The sequence below is a fragment of the Zalophus californianus genome, chromosome 2, assembly GCF_009762305.2.
Source record: "Zalophus californianus isolate mZalCal1 chromosome 2, mZalCal1.pri.v2, whole genome shotgun sequence".
NCBI lineage: Eukaryota > Metazoa > Chordata > Mammalia > Carnivora > Otariidae > Zalophus > Zalophus californianus.
Genome location: NC_045596.1, coordinates 62,506,436 through 62,518,610, shown reverse-complemented (window position 1 = coordinate 62,518,610; position 12,175 = coordinate 62,506,436). Strand labels below are relative to the sequence as shown.

Here is a 12,175-nt window from a genome sequence, read left to right as displayed (position 1 = left end):
TATTACTTGCTATTAAGCAAAGGAATTCAAGCTCAAATGAGGTTAAGTATATGAAAACACGATACACTGTATGTATATTGCAAAGCACCATTAAGTTATATAGTATTGTTATTACCAAAAAACACAAATATTGTAAATTAATTCCTAAAAGGGAAAAAGATTTCCCACCCACATGTTTTAATGTCTTAGTCATTTTCTATATTCATGCTGTCACAAAGGACATTTACAATTTTTAGAATGAACACTTGCCACACTTTTTCTTTAGAAAATAGTCATATTTGTGATATGGCTCATGACTCTGCCATTCTGTCTTATGAAAATTGAGAATATTACTTTTCCCTCAGATGATATCGCTCTCAAGGGAAAGTTACTAAGCTAGAAATTGCTGCTATAATTACCAGCATGCAGAATCTGAATTTTAAGGAAGACAATTTAATAGGATTTAAAATATAGGTTCAGACACAGAAAACTTTATTATTTTCGAAAGTGTTGTTGTGGAGTGCCTGGTGGTTCAATTAGTTAAGTGTCTGCCTTTGGCTCAGGTCATGATCCTGGAGTCCCAGCATGGAGTCCCGCATCAGGCTCCTTGCTCAGCAGGGAACCTGCTTCTCCCTCTGACCCTCACCCTGCTCGTGCTCTCTCTCTCTCAAATAAATAAATCTTATAAAAAAAAAAAAGTGTTGTTGTAAGATTTTCCAAGTGTTAAAATTCACTGTCAAGTATGATGATTGAGAAATAACAAGACACCAAATGTAGAAATTATATACAGTTTTATAATTTTCTTTGTTGCTTCTTAATCCACTGAAAATAATTTCAAAATATAACATTGTTAGGCATCTTCTTTGTTACCCTCTTCGGTTTCTACTTCTTTAGGCAACAATGGCTTGATCTTTAGTAACAAACCTTCACTTGTTGAAGTACGAAGGAAAGCTCGTACCACAAAAGGTCCTGGAAACAAAGACAAGAATCAACTTTTATTTTATTCCATAAACGTATGAGCAAATAGAAACAGATGACAAACCTTATAAAACTCATGTTATATTTTCCCCTTGAAAAGTACTGATATTACTGAACTAATATTTTGAATTATAAGGAATATCCTCTCATGTCTAGAGTAGAAGACAAACTAACTGTACTCTACCATATTAGAGATTTATCCTTGAAACTACATATTCTGTAATAATTCATTTCCTTCTTCCAGAAGATGACTACCTAGAATTTATTTTACTGCAAAGCTGAAAGTGAAGGGAGCAGGTGATGGTATTTACATTTGATGGCAATATTCTAAATATTTATTTGAAACAGCACTGATGCTATTTCTGTGTTACCATTCAGTAAAAGTCCCTAAAAATTAAAAATCATAAGAACAATTGAGGGACGTCATTTAAAATGGCAAAAAAAAAAAGATGGATAGTTCAAGACGGCAGCATAAGAAGATCCTTAACTCACCTCCCACAGACACAGCAAATCTACAACTACATATGGAATAAAATCCTCAAAAAAGTCCTGAAGACTAGATGAGCAACACATCCATAAGAAAGGATAAAAGGGCTGCACTGAGACAGGCAGGAAAGTCAGACACAACACTCTCTGCAAAAACCCCATCCCAGGCAAAGTGACTGACAATCAGGAAGGATTTCAAAAATACAGAACTTTTCCCTAAGGACCAAGGGTTTTGTCTCCCACACCAGGCACCCCAACCACTGTGTCCTGTACCAGAGAGATGAGCTCCCAAAATATATGGCTTTGAAAATCAACAGAGTGCATCCAGGAGAACCACAGAACTGGAAAGAACAGAGAATTTCTTAAAGGGCTCACACACAAACTCACTCACTCCACAACCTGGTGCAAAAGAAGCAGTTTGAAAAGCCTCTAGACCGTATGTGAAGGAAACCCCCTTATTAATCTTAAAGAAACTGCTGGAAAGTAGGAACCTGCTGAGACTCTCTCTGGGGATGAAAGTGCAGGTGGATGCCATTTTTGCAATTTCATTCAACCTTGCTAATGCCAGTGCTGGCAACAGCCATGTTGGCAATCCCACTCTAACCTGCTAATGCCACTGGGCATGCTCTGCACCCCCATGCCACAGCCAAAGCACAGCTGGTGGGCAAGAGCCCCATGCACGACTACCTTGCTGTGCTGCAGCCAAACCACAACCAGCCAGGTGAGCAGTCCCACCCAAAAACGCAACCTGTTGCACAGCCAGCCAGGTGAGACCCCACCCCTGCTACCTCATTCCTACTGTGCCACAGACAGACAAGCACCCCACACCCATCCCACCAAACCCCCCACACAGCTGGCAGGTGTGTGAAGCCCACACAGGGGATTCCCCTTGAGCGTGTGGCTCCCTCCTACTTCTAAACCCCACAGAAAATCTTGTACACAGGGCCACTCTCTCAAGACTGGGAGAGGGAGCTATTTCAATACATAGAAACACACAGAATCAGGCCAAATTAGGAGATAGAGGAATATGTTCCAAATGAAAGAACAAAGCAAAACCTGAGAAAAAGACCTTAATGAAATGGAGATACATAATCTACCTGATAAATAGATCAAAGTACTAATTGTCATAAAGATGCTTACTCAGGAGAAGAATGAACGAACACAAGGAGAACTTCAACAAAAAGAGAGAAAAATATATGAACGTACCAAACAAAAAAAAAAAAAAAAGAAGAAGAAAGTACCAAACAAAAATCACTGAAGAATAGAGCTGAAGAATAAAATTACTGAACTGACAACTACACGGGAGGGGGCAACAGCAGACTGGATGAAGAACAGATCAATAACCTGGAAGACACAGCAATGGACTCACCCAGACAGGGAAACAAAAAGAAAAATGAATTTTAAATAGTGAAAATAGTTTAAGGAACACATAGGACAACATCAAGCAGAATAACATTCTCATTATAGGGGTCCTGGAAGGAAAAGAAAGGGGCAGAAAACTTATACAAAGAAATAATAACTGAAAACCCTAACTTGAGGAAGGAAATCGACATCCAGATCCAAGAAGGTCAGAAAGTTCCAAATAAGATGAAACCAAAGAGATTTACACCAAGACATGTTATAGTTAAAATGTCAAAAGTTAAAGAGAAAATCTTAGGGCGTCTGGGTGGCTCAGTCGTTAAGCATCTGCCTTTGGCTCAGGTCATGATCCCAGGGTCCTGGGATCAAGCCCCGCATTGGGGTCCCTGCTCAGTGGGAAGCCTGCTTCTCCCTCTCCCACTCCCCCTGTTTGTGTTCCCTCTATCACTGTGTCTCTTTCTGTAAAATAAATAAATAAAATCTTTAAAAAAAAAGAGAGAGAATCCTAAAAGCAGTAGGAAAAAAACAACTTAACACATACAAAGGAAACCCCATAAAGCTAATAGCAAATTTTTCAGAAGAAACTATGAAGGCCAAAAGTGACTGACGGGACATATTCAAGGTGTTTAAAGGAAAAAAACTTACAACCAAGAATACAAAGAAAGTTATCATTCAAAATAGAAGGAGAGATAGAGTTTTCCAGATAAGTAAAACCTAAGGGGGTTCATGATCACTAAACCAACCTTACAAGAAATGTCAAAGGAACTTCTTTAAGCTGAAAGGAAATAGTACTAATAATGACAGGAAAACATACTGAAGTAAAAATCTCACTGGAAAATATGTTGTAAAGGTAGTACATTTATTCACTTATAAAGCTAGCATGAAAGTCAAAAGACAAAAGTGGCAAAACTAAAACTATAATAATTAGTTAAGGGATACATAAAATGAAAAAAGTGTAAAATGTGACATAAAAACCATAAAATACAGAGGGTGCAATTAAAATGTAGAGTTCTGGAATAAATTTCAATTAAGTTGCTACCAATTGAAAACAGACTGCTATATACATAGAATGGTATATGTGAACCTCATGGTAACCACAAAGAGAAAAACTTATCACAAATATAAAAAGAAAATGAGAAAGGAACCTAAACATAACGCTAAAGGAAATTATCAAACCAGAAGAGAGAAAGAGAAGAAACGAAGAGGAACAGCAAAAACACTCAGAAAACAATTAACAAAATGGCAATAACTACACACCTATCAATAATTACTTTAAATGTAAATGGACTAAATCCTCAATCAAAAGACAGAGTGGCTGAATGGATTTAAAAACAAAAACAAGGGACGCCTGGGTGGCTCAGCTGGTTAAGCATTTGCCTTCAGCTCAGGTCATGATCTCAGGGTTCTGGAATCGAGTTCCGCATTAGACTCCTTGCTCAGCGGGGAGCCTGCTTCTCTCTGCCCGCCGCTCCCCCTGCTTGCACGCTCTCTCTCTCTCTCTCTGACAAATAAGTAAAATCTTTAAAACAAACAAACAAAAACAAGACTCATCTATACTCATCTTTACCCTGCCTACAAGAGACTCAGTTCAGAAGTAGGGACTGAGGGGTGCCTGGGTGGCTCAGTCCGTTAAGCATCTGCCTTCGGCTCAGGTCATGATCCCGGGGTCCTGGGAGATACCAGAGACTATGGACTCTGAGAAACAAACTGAGGGTTCTAGAGGGGAGGGGGGGTGGGGGGATATGTTAGCCTGGTGATGGGTATGAAGGAGGGCACGTATTGCATGGAGCACTGGGTGTTTTACACAAACAATGAATCATGGAACACTACATCAAAAACTAATGATGTAATGTACGGTGACTAACATAACATAATAAAAAATAAAAATAAAAAAACCAACTCTCAGTAAATTTAAGACTGAAATCATATCAAGAATCTTTTCTGACCATAATGGTATGAAACTAGAAATCAATTACAAGAAGAAGACTGGAAAAACCACAGTAACATGCTACAACAATGGGTCATCAAAGAAATAAAAGGAAAAACTTAAAAATACCTAGAGACATAAGAAAACAGAAATACAACATACAAAAATCTATGAGATGCATCAGAAGCAGTTGTAAGAGAGAATTTCATAGCAACACAGGTCTACCTCAAAAACACAAGAAAAATCTCAAACAATTTAACTTTAAAACCTAAAGGAACTACAAAACGAAGAACAAATGAAACAAAGTTAGCAGAAGGAAAGAAATAATAAAGATCTGAGTGGAAATAAATGAAAAAAAAAGAAAGAAATGAAATAGACCTAAAAGGGCAATAGAAAAGATGGATGAAAATAAGAGCTGGTTCATTGAAAAGATAAACAAAATTGACTTACCATTAATTAGACTCACTAAGAAAAAAAAGGGTGGCTCAAATAAATAAAATCAGAAATGAAAGAGAATTATAACTGATACCACAGAAATACAAAGAATCGCAAGAGACTACTATGAACAATTATATGCCAACAAACTGGACAAGCTAGCAAAAATCATCAAATACCTAGAAACAAACAAACTTCCAAGACTGAATCAGGAAGAACAAAAAATCTGAACAGACTGATAACAGCAAACAGACTGAATGAATCAATAATCAAATACTTCCCAACAAACAAAAATCCAAGACCAGATGGCTTGACTGGTGAATTCTAACATTCAAGGAAGATTTAGTACCTAGCCTTCTTAAACTCTCCCAAAAAACTGAAGAGGACAGAATTCTTCCAAACTCATTTTATGAGGACAGTATCATTACCTTGATACCAAAATTAGACACCACCACCACAAAAAAAGAAGAAAATTACACGTCAATAACCCTGATGAACACATATGCAAAAATCCTCAACAAAATATTAGCAAACCAAATTCAAATATACATTAAAAGAATCATACACCATGACTAAGTGGGATTTATTCCAGGGATGAAAGGATGGTTCAACATGTGTACATCAATCAGTGTGATACAGATTAACAAAATGAAAAATAAAAATCATATGATCACCTCAATAGATGCAGAAAAAGCATCTGACAAAAGTCACATCCATTTACAACAAAGCAGTTAAAGAGAGAATATACACACCTTAACATAATAAAGGTCATATACAAACCCACAATTAATATCATACTAAATGATGAAAAGCTGGAAGCTTTTCCTCTAAGATCAGGAACAAGACAAGGATGCCCACTCTCCCCACTATTACTCAACACAGCATTGGAATACCTAGTCACAGAACTTAGATGAGAAAGAAAAAAAAAAAGCACCCTAATAGGAAAGGAAGATGTAAAATTGTCCCTGTTTGCAGAAGACATGATACTATATATAAAAGATAAAGACTACCCCAAAAAACTGTTAGAACCAATAAAAAAAATTCAGTAAAGTGGCAGGATACAAAATCAATATACAAAAATCAATTGTTCCTATACACTAACAACAAATTACCAGAAAGAGAAATTAAGAAAACAATCCCATTTACAATTGCATTGAAAAGAATAAAATACCTAGGAATAAATCTAATAAAGAAGGTGAAAGATTAGTATATTGGACACTGTAAGACAGTGATGAAAGAAACTGAAGATAATACAAAGAAATAGATATTCCATGCTCATGGATTAGAAGAATTAATATTAGGATGTACACATTACCCAAAGTGATCTATAAATTCAAAGCAATCCCTATCAAAATTCCAAGAGTATTGCTCACAGAAATAGAACAAATAATTCCAAAATTTGTATGGAACCACAAAAGACCCTGAATAGCCAAAGCAATCTTGAGAAAGAACAAAGAAAGAGATATCAAGCTTCCTGATTTTAAACTATACTACAAAGCTACAGTAATTAAAACAGTATGGTATTGACATAAAAAGACATATGGATTGATGGAAGAGAATAGAGAGCCCAGAAATAAAACCATACATATATAGCCAATTAATCCACAACAAAGGAGGCAAGGATATACAATGGAGGAAGGACAGTCTCTTTAATAAATGGTGTTGGGAAAACTGAACAGCTACATGCAAAAGAGGGAAACTGAACCAATATCCCACACCACATACAAAAATTAACTCAAATAGATTAAAGACTTGAAAGTAAGACCTGAAACCATTTCTTCTAGGAAGAAGAAAACACATTTGGTAAGCTCCTCAACATTGGTCTTAGCAGGGTTTTTTTTTTTTTTTTTTTGATGACTACAAAGGGCAACAATAACCAAATAAACGAATGGGCCTACATCAAACTAAAAAGCTCTGAACAGCAAACCAACAATAAAATCAAAAGGCAACCTGGTGAATAGAAGAAGGTATTTGCAAATCATATATCCAATAAGGGATTAATATCTAAAATTTGTAAAGAACTCACACAACTCAATAACCAAAAAAAAAATCCAATTTAAAATTGGGCACAGAATCTAAATAGACATTTTCTCAAAGATGTACAAGTGGATAACAGGCACATGAAAAGAAGCTCAACATCATTAATCACAGGGAAATGCAAATCAAAACCACAATGAGTTATCACCTCACACTTGTCAGAGTGGCTATTATTAAAAATAATGGTTGGCAAGGATGTGGAGAAAAAAAGAACCCTCATGCACTGTTAGTGGGAATGTAAATTAGGGCAGACACTGGAAAAGAGAATGAGGATTCCTCAAAAAATCACCAAGAGAATGACAATATGACCCAACAATTCCACTTTTGGGTATATATCGGAAGAAAATGAACATGCTAGTTTGAAAAGATACATGCACCCCTGTGTTCCTTGCAGCATATTTACAATAGTCAAGATATGGAAACAACCTAAGTGTCCATCCATACATGAATGAATAAAGAAGATGTGGTGTATACACACGCACACATGCACACGCACACATGCACACACACACACACACGTACACACACACACACACACAAAATGGAATACTACTCAGGCATCTTAAAAAATGAAATCTTAGTATTTGTGACAGTAATGGACTTTGAGGATACTATACTAAGTGAAATGAGTCAGAGAGAGAAAGACAAATATCAGTGATTTCATTTTAAGTGAAATCTAAAATACAAAACAAACTAACAAAACCAAACCAAACCCAGTCTCATAGATACAGAGAACAGGGTGGTGGGTGCTAGGGGGAAGGAAGTTGGGGGAGGGGACAAAATGGGTGAAGGGAATCAAGAGGTACAAACATTCAGTTATGAAATAAATAAGCCAAGGGGATATAATGTACAGCACAGGGAATAAAGTCAGTGTTATTGTATTAACTTTGTATGGTGACAGATGGTAATTAGACTTATGGTGGTGATCAATTTGCAATGTATACAAATGTTGAATTATTACATTGTACACTTGAAACTAAAAGAATATTGTATGTTAACTACACTGCAATTTAAAAAATGGCAAAAAGAGGACACACTGCTTTTAGAGATTTGCTGTCCATCATTTCATTCCTGCCATAGTCTCAGAAGATCCTATACTGAAATCGAAGTGCTCCATGGAATATAAGAATGCATACACATACAATTACTAAGTACCATGACCATATCTATGGCACCAGAATTAACAAGTGAGCTATTTATTCACCATTGTGCTAACTGCCAAAGAAGGTAAAAAATAGCTTAGGATTATGTTTTAATTACACACTTGGTTATAAAACTAAACCAGACAGAGTCCTATCATGTTAAGTCTATAAATGAAGAGTCTACTGAGTATAATGAACCCTTTTTGGGCGGCAACCGGCCAGGAGTGAAATTCGTCTGAGGAGAGAACATGCTTGGTACATAATGCAACAGTAAGGGTCTGGCTATGTGTTCCCAGCCTATGAAACAGCTCCCACATCTCAATCAAGTTTCACTGCTCTCCATGAACCACCCTGTTTATAAGAAGCGACTCTAATGACATGATTAAAAACTTTGTTCTTTTTTAAAAATAAGTAAGATTAAAAAAGACAATTGCTAGTTCCAGTGATAAAGTGAATGGTCTAGCCAAAAAATAATTCATAAATGATTTTAGTGGTTTTTTTTTTAAGTTTTTTATTTATTTATTTGACAGAGAGAGACAGCGAGAGAGGGAACACAAGCAGGGGGAGTGGGAGAGGGAGAAGCAGGCTTCCCGCGGAGCAGGGAGCCCAATGCAGGGCTCGATCCCAGAACCCTGGGATCATGACCTGAGCCGAAGGCAGACGCTTAACAACTGAGCCACCCAGGCGCCCCTGATTTTAGTTTCTATTTAACACCATTGCAAGTTTAAGGCAATCAGTTACAGCTTTCTTTCAAAGTTTATTACATTTAATGGTAGAAATAATGGAATTTACAAAGATTTCAGGATGTATTCCTTATTCATGTTAAAGAGGCCTCCTCTCCAAACAACTATAACTTGTTAATAAGGGGATTAGGAATCCTTTGGATAAATTTTATTTATTTAATCCCTGAAAATATTGCTGCTATTGGATACTGTACTTGCTATTAACTTGATTGTTTTCTTAATATTTTACATTTTTAAAGAATCCCAGAGCTCTAGGGAAGTGTACCCCAGCAAATCACTTACCCAAACTGAGTGGTCTGTGCTTACAAACTTCACTGATGACTGCTTGCAGATTCGCAGCTATCTGGTTACTTAGCATATCCAGCTGAAATGAGGATATGTAACAATAATGTGAAAGTGAGAAGATAATACAACTTCTGGTAACTGTACAAGTATTTATTTTAGTGTTTTTCAAATATTCAACTAATGCAAACTATTAGGAGACGTTACTGTGAAAGAAAAAAACTTCTGTAACTCTTCTTTCAGAATGCTACATTCACATGTCTTTACACGTCAAGACTTAATTACCTTATGGAACATGTCATAGCAAAGTATTTTGAAGTTGCTCTACTTGAGATTCCTTGATTTCCCAGTATTTTCCCCAGAGCACATTCTGAGGCAGAATACACCATCCCCTGATCCCTACACCCAAGGTTTTAGGGATATTTTCTTGAAGTTTTTTGCTGATTTACTTTTATTTTTTATTATTCTTTTTTTAAGATTTTATTTATTTGAGAGAGAGAGAGCACGAGCAAGGGGAGTTGGGTGAGAGGAACAAGCAGACTCCATGCTGAGAGCAGAGCCCGACGTGGTGCCCAGAGATCATGACCTGAGTTGAAGTTAGACACTTAACCAAATGAGCCACTCAGGCACCCCTGTTATTGATTTACTTTTACAGGAAACTAAGAAAATGCTTAGAAACTCATGCTTTCAGGAGTACAAAATAAGACTACTTAACCACACACATTCACATAACACATATCTGATATAGAGACATTTTCAGAATGCTATGGTAACACTCTATGCAGTAACAGATATCCTGCTATTCAATGAAAATTATAGTAAGTAAATATATAGTGAACAAGTCCTATTCAAAACCTAGCTCACAACTTTGGAAAGTCCTTATGTTTATCATTCAAATTCAATGCATGTTACTCTTCTAAAATATACCAGTTAAAATCAGTTATATTACATCCCAATGTTTAAAGGATTTTACACTTTGCCAAATGAATGAATTTTTAAAAAATTCATGTAAAACTCGTAATAGCGTAACTGGCAAAAAAAAAAAAAAATCACATGGTAATAGTTCAAGTTTAAGCAAGGTTTCTATTTTCCAGGGACGCTGAGACCCCTGTGAGAAATGTGCTGTGTAAGCATTAAGAGAATTCCCCATGAAAAAAAAATATTCTCATCACCACCAGACAACATTTGACACTCACTTGGACATGATGCAGTATCAAACCCTAAATGAGAAGGTTTGGACAGTATTGGAGGAATTTTCACTTAAGCTAATCCATAAGGGGGAGTTCTGAGAGGAAAAAAAAAAAAAAATCAAGCAATGCTTAATTCACCTTCTTAAGTCCAGAGAACTTATAGCTTTAATCAAGTAGTTCACTGGCAGGAAAGGCACCTGCTATGTTAAAAAACAAAACAAAACAAAGTAAAACAAAAACTAATGCTATCAACATGTGTCTCCATTCATTCCTCTCTTAATTCTCCACATTAATCAAATCGTCCTTCTTTCCATTATCAACTGAAGTACCACCACAGCCCTAGGAAGTTCCTTCACCCTTTGTTAAAGACCTATAGCTACCTGGGCTCCTGGGTGGCTCAGATGGTTAAGCGTCTGCCTTCGGCTCAGGTCATGATCCCAGGGTCCTGGGATCGAGTCCCGCATCAGGCTCCCTGCTCCTTGGGAGACTGCTTCTCCCTCTGCTTCTCTCTCTCTCTCTCCCTCTGTCTCTCATGAATAAATAAATAAACTCTTTAAAAAAAAAAAAAAAAAGACCTATAGCTACCTTAAATTTGGGAAAGTAATAGATACAAGAAAAAGCAAGATGTCCAACATATGCCTTCCCTATTTACAATTAAGTTATGCTCTACACTGTTATAATATACTGAACTAATATATCAAACAATACTTTTGTGGACTTATACTGCCTACAGTTAGCTAAAATAAGATGCTAAACACATGCACCATATACTTCCTCTGTGACTTTCATTATTAGGATGACTTCAAGGATTTCATTAAGTTCTAAAATATATAAAAATGTCTTCGAACACAGTTTACATTTTTGTCCAAATTTTAGCACCTCTAATCCTTAGTACTGTCCTCTGTTGAATTTTAAAATATTTATAACCATAGTACTTCATTTTACTTTTTAGATATTATATAAAATTATGAAAAATCTATATATTTTATGGTTTATCTAAACCATAAAATGTGATTACTTAATTGGCTACTGATGTTAATTATGGTCAAAAAAAGTATGCATGCATGAATTTTATGAAAATTTGCATAGGAAATGTATTTGGGCTGACAATAACCTAAAGATAACTCAGGAAAGCAACATTTGCAAGCTTCTGCACTTCATGGTGCTCTCATGCAATAACAATCTGTAATCTTACAAAGGTAAGGATGGACCATTTTGAGATGATTTATTATCTGTTAGATTCTCAATATCAAAGCATAAGACTTGGTACACCAAAGGAAAAAAAAAAAAACTGGGATTGGTGGACCCTGAACTACGGTAAGCATCATATTTGCACATGTGCATACGTGTGCATTTGAGTATCTAATTACAGTACAAGTACATCTAATTGAGGACCTAGTTACAATACTATTTATGTTTAGCTAAAGTGACTGCCCACTACAGGACAAGATAGTTATTCCTCATTCTGTAGCAGATACGGTTTCAAGAAAAGACTACCTTACTGAATCCTACCTTCTGCTTAACATCTTTTATTATGTCAGAAATAATTCCCTAAAATGAATACCTACCATTTACGTCGATGTGGACGGAACTGGAGGGTATTATGCTAAATGAAAT

At 36.2% G+C, this 12,175-nt stretch overlaps 1 protein-coding gene across 5 annotated transcripts in view; it reads right to left on the bottom strand.

Moving 5' to 3' along the window:
- Positions 1-753: 753 nt before the first annotated feature.
- The window catches only part of MRPL1 (mitochondrial ribosomal protein L1), a 106,521-nt gene continuing 95,099 nt past the window's right edge, over positions 754-12,175 (bottom strand). For 4 of the 5 annotated variants that reach the window (XM_027598925.1, XM_027598926.1, XM_027598927.2 and 1 more), the window contains exons 8-9: positions 9,369-9,450; positions 754-948 (exon numbers count right to left, since the gene is read on the bottom strand). In XM_027598925.1, coding sequence (XP_027454726.1) covers positions 830-948; positions 9,369-9,450 — 201 coding nt within the window. In that variant the 3' untranslated portion in view covers positions 754-829. The remainder of the gene's footprint in view (positions 949-9,368; positions 9,451-12,175) is intronic. The other variant, XM_027598929.1, reaches the window with a different exon arrangement.